We start from the raw sequence: 18,057 nt of genomic DNA on the forward strand, positions 1-18,057 counted from the left end.
TCCTTGGCTTTGGCTGGACCTGGTCCAGCCCAGGCTATTGCAAGCATTCGAGGAGTGAGCCAGTGGATGGAAGATAGCTCGCCCTCTGCATTTCAAATAAAATGAAAATAAGTACTAAATTTTTAAGATGCCTGGGGTAGGCACTTGGCACGGTGGTTAAGTCTGCTGGGTGCCCGCATCCCACACTGGAGTGACAGCTCAAGCCCCGGTTCTGCTTCCAGTTCCATCTGCCTGCACTGCACCCCCTGGGAGGCAGCAGGCAGTGGCCCAGGAACTTGGGTGCCTGTCCCCCATGTGGGTTAAGTTCTGAGCTTTTTATTATTATTACTTAAGATGTATTTATTTAGTTGAGAGGCAGAGCCTCTTCCATCTGCTGGCTCACACCCTGGATGGCCGCAGTGGCTGGAGCTGACCTGATCAAGAGCCAGGGTCCTCTTCCAGGTCTCCCACGTGGATGCAGGGCTGCAAGCACTTGGCCCATCTTCCACTGCTTTCCCAGGACACTAGTAGGGAGCTGGATTGGAAGCGGAGAGGTGGGGACCCCAGCCGATGCCCACATGGGATGCCGGTGCCGTGGGCAGAGATCTAACCTTCCATGCTCAGTGCCGGCCCCCAAGTTCTGAGCTCTTGGCCTGGCTGTTTGAGGCATTTGGGGGTGAACCAGCACATCAGCAGAGGGGGGATCTTTGTCTGCTTTTCAAAAAAATGAAAGTTAAAAAACAAAACCTAACACTTGAAGGATGCTTCCCAAATGTTAACTTAAATGTTAGCATGGGCCTGGCATGGTTAAATCTGGAGATGAGATTACATGATTTTCAGGATTTTTTTTTTTTTTAAGGGAAAGGGTTTATTGGGGAAAATGCAGCAGACCAGAGGGAAGAGGTGAAGAGGGAGAAGGAGAGTAAGAAAGAGGAGAGAGGGGAGTCAGAGAGGAGAGTGATTTTCAGGATTAAAACAGAAGACAAAACCGTACACAGCTCATTATAGGAAAATGAGTAAGGAGAATTTTTTTTTTTTTTTTTTTGACAGGCAGAGTGGACAGTGAGAGAGAGAGACAGAGAGAAAGGTCTTCCTTTTGCCGTTGGTTCACCCTCCAATGGCCGCCGCGGCAGGCACGCTGCGGCCGGCACACCACGCTCATCCGATGGCAGGAGCCAGGTGCTTTTCCTGGTCTCCCATGGGGTGCAGAGCCCAAGCACTTGGGCCATCCTCCACTGCACTCCCTGGCCACAGCAGAGAGCTGGCCTGGAAGAGGGGCAACCGGGACAGAATCCGTTGCCCCGACCGGGACTAGAACCCGGTGTGCCGGCGCCACTAGGCGGAGGATTAGCCTAGTGAGCCGCGGCGCCGGCCAAGGAGAACATTTTCCACCCTGGCATCCTGAATACCTCTGGCGCCCTCTCCCTTTCCCTGTGCGGATCAGATCCTCTACATTCCGAGACTTCTCCCTACCCTGTGGGTTTCTAGAAACTCCGTGTGCTTCCCAATGTCGGAAGAAACCTGCCAAGTTACTTCCCTCATCCCTGGCCCACGAGGTGCTTTTTTGTGCGCATGTGAGGTTAATTTATTGGAAAGGCAGATTGAGCAGGAGTCAGGAACTCCCTCGTGGTCTCCCACACGGGCGCAGGGTCCCAAGTATTTGGGCCATCTTCGTTGCCTTCCCAGGCACCAGTAACAGGGAGCTGGAGCTGTCACTTCCACAAATGGGTGCCATTGTCAACTACACTCCAGTTCTTGTCCAGATGTCTTTTTCAAAAGTGTCCTGCTGTCACCGCTGTGTACTGGCTGCGTGTAGTCAGGAGTCAGGGTGTGTACAGTGGACGAGTCCGGGAGACCCTGTGGGTCGGGGTGATAGGGCAGCCTGCAGATTTCCTGGCCTTTAAAATGCCAGCAGTCAGCCTCAGCTGACCGCCCCTCCTGGAGTACTGGCACTGCTGGGAGTGCACACCTCCAGGAGGCCTGTGAGAGCTGGACCAGGCCCTTCAGTCCTGGAGGGAGGCCCCACTGTGGGGACTGAGGCTGGTGCTAGGGCCTGCTCCCCACTCCTTGCTCTCAAGGGTTTCACTTTGCCTGGCGGTCCCTGCGCCTAGGGGCCCGGGCAACACTGCGTGTGCAGACGTGACCGGGCGGTAGCTTCTCTGCAGTGCAGTGGCTTCTGAGGGGCCCTTCCCTAGTTGTTGAGTGTGGCCCCAGCGCAGGACCCTGGAACCGGCTCTTGTGGTGCCATCGGGATGGCCACAGCTTCTGAGAGTGGCTTTAGGCAGCCCTGTCGCTGTGGACTGAGGCTGACACAACCAGCGAAATCTGCCTGGAATTCTTACAGAAACACCTGTTGGACCACATCCTCTCCAGCTTCCATATGTAGACTAAATTCCTAACAACGGATTGTTACGTGTCTAAGTCTGGGAGAGAGAATTCTCAATTGCTGATTTACTACGCAGAGGCCCACAGTGGCCAGGACTCTCCTGGGCTGAAAACTGGGAGGGTCTCCCACGTGGGTGCAGCAGTCCAGTTACTTCAGTCAGCACCACTGCCTCCCAGGGTCTGCGTCAGCAGAGAGCCGAGCCAGAGCCGGGTATTGAACCTGGGGTCTCTTACGTGGGATGTGGGCACTTTAACCACTAGGCTTAAAAGCCTGTTCATTGAGTATAGTTTTTTTTTTTTTTTTAAATATTTATTTATTTGAAAGAGAAAGAGAGGTCTTTGATCCACTGGTTCACTCCCCAGATGACCACAATGGCCAGAGCTGAGCTGATCAGAAGCCAGGTCTCCTATGTGGGTGTCCACTGCTTTCCCAGGCTATAGCAGAGAGCTTGACTGGAAGCGGAGCAGCCAGGACTCTAACCAGTGTCCATATGGGATGCAGGCACTGCAGGTGGTGGCTTTAACTCACTATGCCACAGTACCGGCCCCAAGTAGAATATTTTAAACTATTCCAGCCTATTAAGAGCTTTTAGAATCATGATTCTATGGTTTTTTTTTTTTTTTTTTTTTTTTTTTTTTTTTTTTTTTGACAGGCAGATGGACAGTGAGAGAGAGAGACAGAGAGAAAGGTCTTCCTTTTGCCGTTGGTTCACCCTCCAATGGCTGCCGTGGCCGGCGCGCTGCGGCCGGCGCACCGCGCTGATCCGATGGCAGGAGCCAGGAGCCAGGTGCTTTTCCTGGTCTCCCATGGGGTGCAGGGCCCAAGCACCTGGGCCATCCTCCACTGCACTCCCGGGCCACAGCAGAGAGCTGGCCTGGAAGAGGAGCAACCAGGACAGAATCCGGCGCCCCAACCGGGACTAGAACCCGGTGTGCCGGCGCCGCCAGGCGGAGGATTAGCCTAGTGAGCCGCGGCGCCGGCTTGATTCTATGTTCTAATAAGCTAGTTTTCTATTTCAATGTTTTCTGATTTTGAGAAACTGTCTTTATGTTTTCATCTTACCCAAAGGGATATCATGAGAGACCTTTTTAAAAAACAAAAATTATTTGAAGGGGAGGAGGGGAGACGGCACCATGGTGTAGCAGGTAATGTGCGGTGCTGGTATCCCCTATGGGTGCCAGTTTGTGTCCTGGCTGCTCCACTTCTGATCCAGCTTCCTGCTAATGGCCTGGGAAAGCAGTGGACCCTGCACCCATGTGGGAGACCCAGAAGAAGCTCCTGGCTCCTGGCTTTGAATCGGCCCAGCTCTGGGGAGTGAGCCTGTGGATGGAAGATCTCTCTGTCTCTCTCTCTAACTCTGCCCTTCAAATGAATGAGTGAATAAATGAATAAATAAATCTTAAAAAAAAAAAAAAAAGAGGGGTCTTCCATCTGCTGTTTTGCTCCCCAGGTGGCTACAATGGCCAAGGTCGGGCCACAATAAAGCGAGAGCCAGGAGCCACAAACCAGGTCTTCCACGTGGGTACAGGGGCCAAGGACTTGGGTCATCTTCTACTGCTTTACCAGGCCATAGCAGAGAGCTGGATCAGAAGTGGGAGCAGCCAGAACTGGAACCTGCGTCCCTATGGGATGCCAGCACTGCAGGCGGCGGCTTTACCTGCTACGCCACAGCGCCAGCCCCAACCTCGACTACTTTAAGGGCCATTAGGAAGTCAGTATTGTGGCACAGTGGGTTGTCACTGCTTGTGTCGCCAGTATCCCACATCTGAGTGCTGGGCTGGTTCAAGCCATGCTGCTCCACTTGTGATCCAGCTCCCTGCGCATGTGCCTGGGAAGGCAGCAGAGGGTGGCCCAGAGAGCTTGGGGCCCTGCCGCCCACATAGGACATCCAGACATCCTGGCTCCTGGCCATTGAGCCATTCGGGGACTGAGCCAGCAGATGCGAGATCTCTCCTCTGACGCTCTGCCTTCCAAATAAGTGAATAAATCTCTAAAGGGCCATCTGGCTGGGAGACACTGGCCTAGTCCTTGGGGCAGGGTCGCTTAGTGGGTAGCACACCTGGCTCCATTCAGGCTCGAGTTGTGTCCCATTTCACCTCTGGCCCTCAGAAGCAGTGAGAGCTGGGACCTCAGCAGCTGTGCCAGGCGTCGGGCCGCTCTGTAAAGGACAAGTCCCTCCTCGCGCGGAGTGGGTGCAGCCTTTAGTGAAACGCCTGCTTCCGCGTGGCCATTGCTGTGCTGGCGTTGGCTGGGCAGGCTGGTGACACACACGGGTGCCTAGACAGGTGGTGGGGAGAAGGCAGAGGTGCTGGGCACAAAGCTGGGGTAGGGGATGCCAGGCGCTCCTGGAAGGACGGGGTGGGGTGTGCCGACCTGTGGCCCAGTGAGGACCAAGGGGAGCCTTCCCCTCTGTGCCCACACAACTTCCGGGTGGTGCATTTCCTAGGCAGGCAGTGTGCGGTGAGAGGGGATGCTGCCCCCTCCCTACCTGAGGAAGCCCCCGCAGCCTCAAGCTGCCACCGTGGTGAGAGCAAGCCGTGGATCTCCACGAGCAAGAGGATGGGGGCTGGGGGTGTGCTCCCACAAGGCTTTCTACACCCCTTCCTGCGCCCCCACGCCGAGAGCTGGGCCCAGGCGGCAGGAAACGAGCCCCGGTGCTTGTCACTGTCAGTCCTGGGCTGGGCTGCGTCCGGGGGCATGACCAGGATCACAGGTGAGTGTGCTGGGCTTCGCTGGCCCGAGACCTGGGGCCAGGGAGCAGACTGAGCCAGGGTCTGAGTGAGGCTCTTTGCAAATGTGGCTGTGTGAGGGCAGGGGGAGGCAGGGTTGCTCGGGGGGCCCGCGGAGAGGTTCAGAGGCCTGAAGCTGACTGCTTTTCACCCTGGTAGAAGGAAGGGATGGAGGAGTGACAGGATGGGGACTGGGCCAGGGCCGGGGCAGACGCCTGGGTAACAGGTAAAGTCCTGGGGGACAGAGGGGGCTGCACACGAGGCCCCTGAACGGCGTGTGCTTGTCTTTCCTGGTGCCCACTTCCCCAGGGTCAGGGTCAGGGTCAGGGAACCAGGCACCGAGGTCTCAGCGGCTATGAGTGCCTGACACGGGCCTCATCACCCTGGCCCTGTGAGGGGCAAGGACAGGCCTGGTGGCGGCTCTGCTCACGGAGGCCGCGGCCATGGCAGAGGCAAGGCCCTTCTTGGGAATCGTGACAGCATGCCCAGCTCTGTGCGCCTGTCCAGCTGTGGGCAGTGTCATGGACTGTGGGGCCCTCTGCCTGCTCAGCCTCCCTCCCAGGCTCCCTGTGGAGTCTGGCTCCTGGAGCTGAGCCGTGGTCACCTTGGCCACCTGCCGCTTCCTCCCAGGACTTCTGGGGACAGCTGCTGCTGCTCTTTGACCACATCCGGTGGGATCTGGCTGGGGGGTGGGGTTCACAGAGCTGAGCCTGCAGCAGCTGGGCCTCAGCCTTAGCCAGCTGGCCTGCCCGCCCCCGGGGACTTCTCTGCCACCCTGGCTCAGCTCGACCTGCACCTCTCGTGGCCTCACTGCTCTGACCCCTGCAGCCTGGGGCGCCACCTCCAGCTTGCTGAGCTGGGACACAGGTGGGCTTGGGCTCTTGCTGGTGGGATCTGTGGCGCTGGTCAAGGATGCCACCCTGGCTGGGAACAACACCCATGGGTTTGTGACCCTGTGGGCACTGGGTCCCCCTTTCCTGGGGGCAGCCAACTGCACCACCTCAGGCTCCAGGTGGTGGTGGGCACACAGCTGCTGGCCAGCAGCTCCTGGGTGTGTGCCTGACCCGCAGCTTTCCGGAAGCTTCTGTGTGGTGCTTCCATGTGACGGGCGACTTGATGGCTTGGCTATCGGGCACTGCTGAGCCGCGTGGGAGCCTGGCTCTGCCTGCCTGAGGTCACTGCCGGGCATCCTGGGCGCCATGCTGTAACTGGGGCCATGGCTGTGGTTTTGGCCAGATTGGCCAGGAGGAGCTGGGGAACTGGGGCGCCCCCTAGAGGGAGGTGAGGGTCGCTGCCAAGGGAGCTGCAGTTGTGTGTGGGTGGGGGCTGGGAGGGAAGGAGCAAGGGGTGTGCTTTTCTCAGGGCCTGGGCCACCGCCTGTCCACCGGGCCAGCGTCTGCCCCAGCTCTAGACCCTCTCACAGCCACTCAGGGGAAGAGAGGTAAAAGGCAGAGAGGGACTCAGGAGCCGGGGAGACCAGGAGAGCTCCCTCCCTGTCCTCGTACACGTCCCCGGCCTCTGCTGCTGCGGACCTGTTTGGAAACTGCTTGCTGCAGCGCGAGGGTGGGCGCTGTGTGGGGATGGCCGGGGGTGGGGGTGCGCCTTGCACTGTTACAGACTCGGCTCCAGCTCTGGCCCTTCAGCTCCTAGGGCTGTGCATCTTGTCCATTTGAACCAGGGCTGGGTGAGGAGATGCAAAATAAGACCAAGTGGAAAGTTGATTCTGTGCTAAGGGGCTGTATCATGGAGAAGAAACACTGCTGTCGGGGGCAGGCAGGACCTCTAACCTGGCCCTTTGCCTGCTCCACTGGCCTGGACGTCCTCCCACCCCAGCCTACGCTGCAAGAGTGCCGTCTGTGGTTTCCGCACGAACACGTGACGCTCTCACAACAGGTTTTAGTGTCCAGCTGTCACGGCTGAGTGCCCGTGAGGAATGCAGTCTGGGCATGAGCCACTTCCCGGGGATTGGAAACCGACCTTCTGAACTAATGACGAGTCGGAGGGTCTTGTAGGGTTGTAACTTCAGTACTGGAAGAAGTCTTGTGTGTGCAGGAGGAAGGTGGGGGCAGCTTCGGGGAAGCAGCCTCTAGAGTGCCCAGAACTTTGGCCCATTTATTTGCTCAAGAAGTATTAACTGGGGCCGGCACCATGGCTCACTGGGTTAATCCTCTGCCTGCAGCATCGGCATCCCATATGGGCACCGGTTCTAGTTCCGGTTGCTTCTCTTCCAGTCCAGCTCTCTGCTGTGGCCCAGGAGGGCAGTGGAGGATGGCCCGAGTACTTGGGCCCTGCACCCGCATGGGAGACCAGGAGAAGCACCTGGCTCCTGGCTTCGGATCGGCGTAGCTCCGGCCATGGCGGCCACTTGGGGGTGAATCAATGGTAGGAAGACCTTTCTCTCTATCTAACTCCAATAAATAAAAATAAATATCTTAAAAAAAAAAGAAGTATTAACTGAGCACCTACCATGAACCAGACATAGAGACAATAGCTTTAAAAAATATTTATTTGAAAGGCAGAGAGTTACAGAGAAGTAGAGAGAGGTCTTCCATCCGCTGGCTCACTCCCCAGTTGGCCACAGCACCAGAGCTGGGCCAATCCGAAGCCAGGGACCAGGAGCGTCTTCCAGGTCTCCCACGCGGGTGCAGGGGCCCAAGCACTTGGGCCATCTTCCACTGCTTTCCCAGGCCACAGCAGAGAGCTGGATCAGAAGTGGAGCAGCCAGGACTTGAACTGGCGCCTATATGGGATGCTAGCACTGCAGGCGGTGGCTTTACCCACCATGCCATAGCGCTGGCCCGACAATACCTTTTGCCCGTTTATTTATGTAACATAAATTTCCTAAGTACATCCTGTATACTAGGCCCTGAAGATATAAATAATAAGCCAGATACCATGCTTGGCTTCTTGGCACTCACAACCCAGTGGGGGGGCCCTGGTCATTAATAAGAGAGACAAGGGGCCTGCTCTGCGGTGCAGTGAATTAAAGCTCCGGCCTGCAGTGCCTGGTCTGAGTCCCGGCTGCTCCACTTCTAATCCAGCTCCCTGCTAATGTGCCTGGGAAAGCAGCAGAGGAGGCCCGAGTCCTTGGGCCCTGTACCCACATTGGGGACCCAGAGGAAGCTCCTGGCCCCTGGCTCCAGATCAGCTCAGCTGCAGCCATTTTGGAGTGAACCAGTGGATAGAAGACCTCTCTATCTGTCTCTACCTCTCTCTGTAACTCTGTCTTTCAAATAAATAAATAGATAGATAGAAATGCAAAATTGCCACTGTGTGGCGCGATTCACAGGAAGTGTAGGAGAACAGAGAATGTACAATAGGAACAGACTAGTGGAGACCAAACAGGAAGTGGAGATCAACAAATGATCAGGCAAGGGTGGGCTTTGGTGCAGTGATTGATGGGATGTCACATGGCAAAGGGCCTGGGTTCGAGTCCCAGCTCCACGTCCAAGTCCAGCTTTCCACCCATGTGCACCCTAGGAGACGGCAAGTTTCAGCTCAAGGAGACTGAGTGGGCCAGCCCCGGCCATTGCAGACATCTGGGGAGTGAACCAGAGGTTGCAAGATCTCTGTCTACCTTTTGATTTTTAAAAAAGATTTATTTATTTGAAAGGCAGATTTACAGAAAGATAGAGGGAGAGACAGAGACCAAGAGAGTGAATTTCCACTTGCTAGTTCACTCTCCAGATGGTTGCAATAGTCAAAGCTGGGCTAGGTTGAAGCCAGGAGCCAGGAACTCCATCCAGATGTCCCACGTGAGTGGCAGAGGCCCAGGCACTTGGGCCATCTTCTGCTGCCTTCCCAGGTGCATTAGCAGAGAGCTGGATCTGAAGTGGAGCGGCCGGGACTCAAACCAGTGCTCATAGGAGATGCCACCATTGCAGGTGATGGCTTAATCCACTATGCCACAATGCCAGCCCTCTAGCTTTCAAATAAAATATATATTCTCTCTTTTTAAAGATGATAGCTTGAGTCTGGAGTGGCAGCACCAGAGTTGAAAATGGACCGGGATGCTGTGTCCCATGCATCCTGCTCTCAGGAGACGAGGCAGACCAAGGCCAAACTGATTGCGCCAGGAGCCGGGTCTTGCAGCACGTTTCTCTGGAGGGTTTGCACTATTTATTGAACCCCTGGGGCGCTTGTGAGCAGTGAACGTCACACCCACACCCATGTGTGGCACAGCACGCACCGCGACAGGCCTGGCACCCGTTCCAATTCCAGCTCCCTAGTGCACAGCCCAGGAAGCTGCAGCTGACACTCAAGTACCTGGGTCCCTGCCACCTGTCTGGGGGTCCCGGGTGGAGCTCTGGGCTCCTGGTTTTGGCCCGGTACGGCCAGGGCTGTTGCAGGTATTTGGGGGTGAGAGGAGGAGAACTAGAGGATGGAAGATCTCTTTTTCAAATAAAAACGGATAAATAAATAAAGCGAACTTCACAACCACTCTGCTGTTAGATGTCCTTACATCTCATAGGTCCAAAATCACAGGGCTGGAGTTCAGAGTTCAGGTCCAGCTGAATTCAAAGACAAGTCTGCTTCCACACAGGCTACAATCTAAGACGTGTGATATCCTGACCCCGCTGTTCCTCTGGTCTAGTTTTCTACTTCGCAACAAAAAGAGGGGCCCTGAGCTCCCCACCAGAAGAGCGAAACGCTGAGCGCAGCAAGGACATTGTTCCACTCCTCTCAGAACTATACAGAAAGAGCACTGCTTCCGGACGGCAGGGAAAGAACGAGGGACCCGGAAGTTGCGTGTCTCAGCCCCGCGCTTGCCTCCTGACGGGAATGAGGCCGCGACGGACTGCCCTTTCTCAAGATGGCGTCGAAGATAGGTTCGAGACGCTGGATGCTGCAGCTGATCATGCAGTTGGGTTCGGTGCTGCTCACACGCTGCCCCTTCTGGGGCTGCTTCAGCCAGCTCATGCTGTACGCCGAGAGGGCCGAGGCGCGCCGGTGAGCCGGCCCACGCAGCCGCCGGACGCGGTGGGGGCGGGACGGCCCGTCCCGGGAGCGGGGGTGATGTGGGGAAGAAGTTGGTGCCCAGAAGTTGGACTGCGAGGAACTGGGCCCTCGGACTTGACGAGGGGCTGGGGGGGTGGGACTCCGGTGCGGCCACCGGGCCATGTCTGATGCGGCGGTCCTGGCCATGAGCGGGGACTCCAGTTTGGGGTAGCGGAGGAGCGTGCCGGTACTCAGGGGGTCTCACGGCCCTCAGCCCCCGGTCACTTTGCCCTCTTGCTTTCCCACTGCCGCCCCGCAGGAAGCCAGACATCCCCGTGCCCTACCTGTACTTCGACATGGGGGCGGCCGTGCTGTGTGCCAGCTTCATGTCCTTCGGGGTGAAGCGGCGCTGGTTCGCCCTGGGGGCGGCACTGCAGCTGGCCGTTAGCACCTACGCCGCCTACCTCGGGGGCTACGTCCACTACGGGGACTGGCTGAAGGTGAGCGCCTCGGCCCCGGAGTGGGGTGGGGGGCATTGCGGGGTGCAGCCTGGCAGGCGGGACCCACAGACAGAAATGGAAGGACCTCAGCGACCACACCAGCCTCTCCTTCCGAGTGTGGAGAGGGGAGCAGACTTTGCCAAAGCCACACCACCGTTAGCAGATCGGTGGGGGCCAGAATCCTTTAAACCATGGCGTTAGTCATCCCAGACTTACAGGGCAAAAGGGACCTCGGTGAGTACCCGAGCCAACCATCGTATTTTAGGAGATATAATCTCAGTGCACCACCTGAGCCTGTAAGTGCAGGCACTGCTGGCTGGACAGTGGCCCTGGGGACGGGACCGTCCAGTCCAGGAGGGGAGGCAGATGCGCAGGCAGCTCCGAGATGGAGAGGGCAGTGTTGTGTTTTCAGAGAAGGCGCTGTGCTGTATAGAGGTGTTTGGGTCTGCAGACCTGGGCGTGGGAAACGGGGCATTGCACGGCGTCTGGTTCTGCCACTTTCTGTTAGGGCCATGGACAATTTTCTTAACCCCCACCCCCGGCCTCAGCTTCCACTTCTGTAAAAGCAAAAACCAAAAACTCAACAAACAATTATGTCTCTTCAGTACCCATGTGCCATGCCTTGGAAATGGTCAAAGAGGGCTGGTCAGGTGGAGAGGGATGTGTAGGGCAGCCAGGGGAGACGTGGCGGCCGCAGCCCCTGACTGGGGTCCCCTTGCTCCGACCTAGGTCCGTATGTACTCTCGCACAGTTGCCATCATCGGCGGCTTTCTCGTGCTGGCCAGCGGCGCCGGGGAGCTGTACCGCCGGAAACCCCGCAGCCGCTCCCTGCAGTCCACCGGCCAGGTGTTCCTGGGCATCTACCTCATCTGCGTGGTAGGCTGGGCGGCTGTCGGGTGGAGGTGGCCTGTGAGCCCAGGCCTGGCAGAACAAGGCCTTGCCTGCCGCTCCAGATGGCCTGGCCCCTGGGGATTGCCCTGGCCAGCCTCTGGGGCCCTGCAGGTGCCCAGAATCTCGTGAGCGTTCCTTCTTCCAAAGTTACTGTCCCAGGTGTGGAAGAAGTTCCATCCCAAGTGCCCTTGTACTAGGGAAGCCAAGGCGGATGGAGATGGCCTCGTCCTGGCTCCCGGGTGCCACGTCCTCTGCGGTCTCAGTGGGCTCCCATGGTCTGTTCAGAGGTGGGAGCCCCAGGCTGGCTGTGGAGATGCACTTCCTCCCATCAGAACCCCCAGGGCGAGGCGTGGAGGCCCAGGCCCTAGCCCCCTGGGCTCTGTAGTCAGCGGGCGCCCCAGGCCCTCCCGAGGGGTCTCAGGGGCCGGTGTTTCTGCAGGCCTACTCGCTGCAGCACAGCAAGGAGGACCGGCTGGCCTACCTGAACCACCTCCCGGGAGGGGAGCTCATGATCCAGCTCTTCTTCGTGCTGTACGGCGTCCTGGCCCTGGCCTTCCTGTCAGGCTACTACGTCACCCTGGCCGCCCAGATCCTGGCCGTCCTGCTGCCGCCGGTCATGCTGCTCATTGATGGCAACGTCGCCTACTGGCACCACACGCGGCGCGTTGAGTTCTGGAACCAGATGAAGCTCCTGGGAGAGAGTGTGGGCATCTTCGGGGCTGCTGTCATCCTGGCCACTGACGGCTGAGTCCCCTGGGAGCCACCGAGGGCGAGGGCTGCCTGCCTTCCTCCTTGCTGGCCCCGTTGCTGTTTATTTATGCTTTTTGGTCGGTTTGTTGGATCCTTTGTCTCCCCCGCCCCCTTTCTTTTTGCATTGTTCCAAGGAGGCAGGTGTCTTCCCCAGACCCCTGGGCTTGGCCCCGGGAAGGGTGGCAGTGGCAGGTGTTTTCCTGTTTGTTAGGAGAGCTGAGGCCACTGCTCCCTGGTCTCCAGGCCCTGGGAAGGGAGTGAAGCAGGGCTGGGGCCGCCTCTCCTGAGAGTGGGAGAGAGGCCGGAAGCGAGAGATCCAAAATGAGCGAATGTGAGACTGCTTCATGAGCCTGGCAGGTGCTCCCCAGCTCTGCCATGCTTTCCAGACGCCGAGAGTCGAGTGAGTGTGCTGACAGCCACGCGTCAGGCTCGAGAGAGCAGAGGGGCTGGCGCCACAGAAGTCACGTGGGTTCTCAGGGTATGCCAGGGCCAGACAGCAGCAGCCCTCTGAGCTGGGGTCTGCAGGGTGGAGCAGGCCGCAGCCTGCCAGCCCCGCACCTGCTGTCTCTGTTTGCAGTTCTGAGGTTGGCCTGGTAGGGGTGGAGTGCCTTCCCAAACACCAGACCAGGCAGTCCTCCAAAAATAAACGTTTTATGTAGACACTGGCTTTGCTGCTGCTTTGCCCGCAGGGCGCTCTGCTGAGGGTGGCGACTGATCTCGGGTCTCCTGAGAGGCTGGGTCTGGCCTGGCCCCGCCTTGGCCCTCCCGTGACCTTTCCCCAGCTGTGAGGGTCCCCCGGCCCTCTGGCCCTCTTTTCAAGAATCTCAAGACCCTGACTGTGGAATGTGCTTTTGATGTCTCTCCTCAGTCCTGCTCGTGGCTTGTCTCTTCCTCCCCAGCCTGCTGCCAGCTCCTTTGAGGAAGTCTCTTGTGAGGGCAGCTATAGGAAGAGAACTGACGGTGTTCAGCGCAGAGCCAAGTGTGTCTGTTGTTTGGGGCCCAAGCCCAGGCGTCCACTTGACACCACCCATCTCCTGCGGGAGGACAGAGGCTGCCCCTGGGCCTTGTGTACCACGACGGTCTCACCGTTGACTGGCTCCCTCCTTGTCTTAAGTGCCTTCAGACCAGTAAGGCGCCTAGCACATCATCAACAAATATCGAATGGAATCTCTCGGCTTTGGACTCCAGCCTGTCTGGGCCGTGCTGGTCCTGCCCAGACTGGATGCAGCCTCCAGTGAGGCCAGGGGAAAATGTCCAAGCCTGGGCTTTCAAAGCCAGAGCACCCCGTTGTGGCTTCTCTGGGCTCTTGTAGGTAACAGATGAGCCACTGCTGTGTGGGCTTGGCGTTGACCCCAGCCTGGAAAGGGGACTGTGGGTGGAGGCCCTCACGGGTTGGGGGGCTGGGGCTGCTGTCGGCCTGGTCTGTGGATTGTAGGGTTTCCCTCACTAGGGGTAGGGGAGCCTGTCCTGGGCTGTGACACCCAGGCGAGGGAGACAGTGGCGGTGTCCCTCCTGGGGCTCTCCTGTCTGATGAGTGCCTCGACTCTCTCCGGGAGGCCATCGGTTCTCTGTTCTCAAGGTCTGGCTCCCGTTAGGGTCACTGCTGATTCCCTTCCCAGTGTGAGCTGACTCTCAGACAAGTGTGTGTGCTTTAATCAAGGCCTCCTGAAAATCGCAGGACCCCAAAGGGATGAAAATGAGTGACGGGAGCAGGCAGGCAGGGGTGGTATTCTTGCAAGGGAGCCTCAAACAGCACAGAAGTCAGAGAAATTGGCCGCCCTCCGGTCAGCCCTGAGCAGAGCCCTCCAAGGCGAGCGCACACCCCAAGCCCAAGGCTCACAGCTTTGGAGCACGCGGCCCCTCCTTCCTGTGCGTGTCTGACTGCACCTGCTCTGGGCAGGGTGGGGCTGGGGCTTCCTCTGCAGATCTCTCGGCCGTCGGCTCCGCCCAGCCTGGGGCTGCCTGGGTCGCCTGCAGCAGGCGTGGCTTTTGGTCCACCCTGGCTGCGCCAGGGCCTTGCCGGGTCAGTGTGAGGGTCAGCTGCCTGGGTCTGAAGCTGGCTTGCAGAAGGAGTCTGGCAGCCCCTTGGCGTGGTTGACCAGCTCATAGGAGTCCCGGATGTCGGCCAGGCCGAACCAGAAGAAGATCCACTGCTTGTTGGAGAAGCTGCCGTCGCTGTGTGTGAAGTACCTGGGTGGGGCAAGGCCGGGGGGGAAGCTTTCTGAGCAGGGCCGGGGCTGGCTCCTCGCTGGCTCCTCCTTCAGAGAACCTTTATGGAGGGCCGACCACCTGCTCCTTGCCAGCTGGGAGCTGGCAGCTCAGTTTGCTCTCTCAGCAGCGGCCTGAGCCTGCGCATCTACCGTTCTGATCTCTCAGGGAAGCAGCCGGGGCTCAGAGAAGTCAGCTCTCTTGCAGGGTCACACAGCTGAAGGCCAGAGTGAGCCCGTGTCTCGTTCTCTCCGTACTGCCGTGCTGGGCAGTGAAGGGAGGGTTCTTGCTCCCTTCTTAGTCTCCACAGAGCCAGGCAGCAGGGGACGAGGAAGGGGTGTCCCCCTGGAGGTGCAGTGGGCCTGGAACTGGGAGCGTGGCGCTGGGGGCTGAGGTGGAGCCCGGGAGAAGCAGGCTGCATGCGCTCAGGGTGGAGCCCTGTCTTCCAGGAAAGCAGGGTCAAGGGGCCACCTCTGAGGACAGCTCAGGCTCCTTGTGTGGGCTCCCCCTGGGGAATGGCACCGGCAACACCCAGCAGGGCCTCTCCCTGGGCAAGGCAGTACCCCAGCGGGGGCCCAGCCCAGAGCCCTCAGGGGCGGGACCTACCAGGGATTGATGGGGTTGGTGACCCGGGAGCGCCAGAACAGCGTCTGCAGGTCCCGCCGCAGGCACTCCCACAGCATCTGGCCGGAGCCTTGGCCCTGGCGGCTGGAGCTCACCACGAATTTGTCCAGGTACGGGGTGCCACCCAGGACCGGCTCGGTGGTCAGGATGGCGGCTGCGTTGTACCTGGCGCGGCGGGAGAGAGGCAGGCTGGGACTCCGCCTTGGCCAGGATCAGTCCCTGAGGCCCTGTCCTCGGTGGGGTCTGCAGGCTCACCCCTCAGACACGTAGATGGAGTGCAGCCGGGGGCGCAGCGAGGCCAGGTAGTCCTCCCGGAGCTTCTTGCCGAAGCTGGCGTTGATCAGGGTCACCAGGCGGCCCTGGTCCAGGCTGTCCAGGCTGCGCAATCGCAGCATCCGCTCCGCATTCTTGAACAGGGTCCCGGACCCTGGACGTGAGATGGGGGCAGCGGGTCGGTGTGGCACTCGGCGCGAGTGGGGCTAATGGAATAGTCTTCAGAGACCTCCACAAGGAAACGACTTCGCTGGTCTGCAGTTAGTCCTTCAATCCCGCCCATCGCCTCTAGTCCCACCTCCTTTGCTAGTCCCGCCCCTCTCCCTAAACTCTGTTGCTCCGGCCATGCCCCCGCCCCGCCCCGCCCCGCCGACAGCGCCTCCTCCCACCGGCGCCAGTGCCGCCCGGGGTCGGGGCCATCTCCCTCCCGTCCCGTTGCGGCGGGCGTGGCCGCGGCTCTCCCCGCCGCCCTCACCCTTGTTGCTGAAGAGCTCGGTCAGCAGCGTGCTGGCGGCGGTGATGGCGGCCGAGGAGTGGTGGGGCAGGCGGCTGAGCACGTCCACGATGAGCCGCATCTGCTGCCGTTCTTTGTGGCTCACCCACTCGCTGTTGATCACCAGGTCCAGGTCGGCGGGCAGGTTCACGTTACTCAGGACCTGCGTCCGGAGCGAGGCCGTGAGCCTCCGGCCCGCAGTCGGCCCCCGAAGGCCCCGCGAACTCCCGGCGTTGCCGCTGCCCCCTGGGGCTGCCTTCTCCCTGGCCCCTTTGTCCCTCCTGCTCCCGGAGTCCCCTGTTGGGGAGGACTTCGGTCTGGGGGCCGGGGTGCACCTTCTGTGTGGCGTCGCGCAGGCCGCCCGTGTTGTTGACGAAGATGACCTTGGTGGGCTGCAGCGCCTTGGCCAGCGACGCGGTCACCTCCAGCGAGTCGAGGAGCACGGAGCGGCGCGCGGCCGTCTCCCCGATCGGGCACAGGAGGGGGATGCTGCCGGACTCCAGGCACCACTGCAGCAGGTCGGTCTCCACCGAGACCACGCCGCCGTAGCTGCGGGCCAGACACGGTGCTCGAGAGGGCCCTCCACCCCCGCAGGCCCGCCGGGGCGGTCAGGGCCGCACTCACCTGGCATGGGGAGCGGGCTCAGCGGCGCTCAGCACCGACCCGCCGCCGAAGAAAGGCACGGCGGTGGCCGCGTTGTGCCGCAGCGCATCCGCCAGCGCCTTGCAGCTCTGGGCTAGCTGAGCCTTGGCCTCCCAGAAGGAGAGACACCCCGAAGGCGCCGTGGGGGCTGGCAGCCCCAGCACCACTAGCGGCTTCATGTCCATGCGCTGCAGGAAGGCCAGGGCAAAGGCCAGGCTGGATACGGCCTGCGAGCACTTGAGCACCTCCTCATCCACCTGGGAAAGAGTGGGCGTTGTGGAGGGGGTCACGCTGACGCTGAGCCACCTGCCCCCACAACCTGCTGTGGCGCTGTCGGCCCCGCTGCTGGCCACCCGTTCCACCCTTTGCCCAGTCGGATCTTGCCACCCCCTTATCTCACACCAGTGTTCCTCGCTCTGCGACCTTGGACTCTGGGACGCCTTTGGGGGAGGGGTAACGCAGGCAGCTGCTGTCCAGGTTCTCAGGTCTCGGTCCGAACCCCCAACTAGCATCCACAGCCGGGGGCAGCGGAGCTGTTTCAGAGCATCACGCCTGCCACGTTGGGATCCCAGGCTTCTCGGGCTGGGCGCGGGGCTTTCGAGGAGCGCGCGGCCGCGCCCACCCCGGCGCGCCCCTTCCCGGTCCTGCAGCCCCGAGTCGTGGAGCAGCCCTCGCCTCCTCGCGGCGACACCGCCGACGCCGCGCTCCGCTCACCTCGATGACAGCGAAGGGCTTGTCGGAGGAGTAGTGCTGGGCCTGGAACTGCGTGAGCCAGTGGCGCGCTTCTCCGGGGCTGGCCCCGCACTGGCTCAGGAAGGCCTGGATGTCCCGCTGGACCAGCGAGCGGCCGGCCAGGGGCTCGGCAGTTTCGAGCGGCACAGAAGGAGCGCGAGGTGGCGTCCCTGACGGCTCCTGGGCGGCTGGCGGCTGGGCGCTGTCCTCTGTGCCCTCAGGGTCTTCCCGCGGACGCTGAGCCGGTGCCCAGGCCGTGCTGAGCCGGCGCCCGGGGCTGACGCCGCCCGCCGCCCGCCGCCGCGCGCTGCCGCTCAGCCTCCGGGAGCCCCCGGTCCCCCGCGAGCCGCGCAGTCTGCAGCCTGCGAGGATGGCGCGGAGGGCCGCGGCCACTCGCGCGGTCACCATGACGACCGCCAAACCACGGGCGCAGTCTGCCCGGAGCGCCCCGCACTTGGGGGCTCTTAACTCGCCGCGGGGCGGGGCTGAGCCGGGCCTGGGCGGATCCGGACAGCGGCCGGGGAGTCGCCAATGTGTGCCGGTGAGGAGCGCCAGGCCAAGGGTCAGGGGGCGGGACTGCCAGGATCTCCCACCCCTGGGGCGATGGAAACCACTAGTGAGGGTCACTGGGAGGCAGATAAGGGCGGCAGAACAGAGTCTGCTGCCAAGGCAGCTTCCAGGAAGGGCTCCGAGGACCCATGGTGGTCTGCGGAGTCCTCAGGATCCCGAGGGGACGCTGGCCAGGGCTAGGAGGAAGAGCAGCGGGCAGTTAGGGCCTATGTGTGTGTGCGCATGTGTGTGCGTGTGCGTGCGCTCTTGCTAGTGTGGGTGGGTCTGTTCTGCTGTCCCAGCCCACAGTGAGGTTATCAGGGTTCCATATCCCAGCCACTGGGTTACACCTTGAGGAATGTT

At 60.4% G+C, this 18,057-nt stretch overlaps 2 protein-coding genes across 5 annotated transcripts; one reads left to right on the top strand and one right to left on the bottom strand.

Annotated features, from left to right (window-relative positions):
* The first annotated feature begins 9,894 nt into the window (after window positions 1–9,894).
* TMEM101 (transmembrane protein 101) lies at window positions 9,895–12,833 on the top strand. Of its 4 annotated transcripts, none has more exons than XM_089316961.1 (4): window positions 9,895–10,044; window positions 10,352–10,532; window positions 11,262–11,408; window positions 11,825–12,833. In XM_089316961.1, the coding sequence occupies exons 1-4, from the start codon at window positions 9,908–9,910 to the stop codon at window positions 11,906–11,908; spliced, it is 549 nt and encodes a 182-aa protein (XP_089173087.1). In that variant the 5' UTR covers window positions 9,895–9,907; the 3' UTR covers window positions 11,909–12,833. The 4 variants fall into 4 exon arrangements, with proteins under 4 accessions (XP_089173087.1, XP_002719476.1, XP_089173086.1 ...); XM_002719430.6 differs by having other exon boundaries at window positions 11,863–12,833; XM_089316960.1 differs by having other exon boundaries at window positions 11,284–11,408.
* A 977-nt stretch (window positions 12,834–13,810) lies between these two features.
* Window positions 13,811–17,653, bottom strand: NAGS (N-acetylglutamate synthase). The gene is made up of 7 exons (XM_008271564.5): window positions 17,128–17,653; window positions 16,396–16,670; window positions 16,107–16,320; window positions 15,754–15,934; window positions 15,261–15,432; window positions 14,988–15,170; window positions 13,811–14,363 (listed from the first exon to the last, which is right to left on the bottom strand). The coding sequence occupies exons 1-7, from the start codon at window positions 17,551–17,553 to the stop codon at window positions 14,210–14,212; spliced, it is 1,605 nt and encodes a 534-aa protein (XP_008269786.2). The 5' UTR covers window positions 17,554–17,653; the 3' UTR covers window positions 13,811–14,209.
* Window positions 17,654–18,057: the final 404 nt, after the last annotated feature.

This window comes from Oryctolagus cuniculus, chromosome 17, assembly GCF_051225735.1.
Source record: "Oryctolagus cuniculus isolate XC-2025 breed Fujian yellow rabbit chromosome 17, ASM5122573v1, whole genome shotgun sequence".
NCBI lineage: Eukaryota > Metazoa > Chordata > Mammalia > Lagomorpha > Leporidae > Oryctolagus > Oryctolagus cuniculus.

What these genes read in the sequence shown, in the direction of transcription:
- TMEM101 (XM_002719430.6), top strand. Translation starts at nt 9,908, where the DNA reads ATGGCGTCGAAGATAGGTTCGAGACGCTGGATGCTGCAGCTGATCATG. An exon ending in ACTACGGGGACTGGCTGAAG is followed by an intron (nt 10,533 to 11,261) that starts GTGAGCGCCTCG and finishes GCTCCGACCTAG; the next exon opens with GTCCGTATGTACTCTCGCAC. An exon ending in GCATCTACCTCATCTGCGTG is followed by an intron (nt 11,409 to 11,862) that starts GTAGGCTGGGCG and finishes GTGTTTCTGCAG; the next exon opens with GCCTACTCGCTGCAGCACAG.
- NAGS (XM_008271564.5), bottom strand. Translation starts at nt 17,553, where the DNA reads ATGGTGACCGCGCGAGTGGCCGCGGCCCTCCGCGCCATCCTCGCAGGC. An exon ending in AGCCCTTCGCTGTCATCGAG is followed by an intron (nt 16,671 to 17,127) that starts GTGAGCGGAGCG and finishes ACTCTTTCCCAG; the next exon opens with GTGGATGAGGAGGTGCTCAA. An exon ending in GAGCCCGCTCCCCATGCCAG is followed by an intron (nt 16,321 to 16,395) that starts GTGAGTGCGGCC and finishes TCTGGCCCGCAG; the next exon opens with CTACGGCGGCGTGGTCTCGG.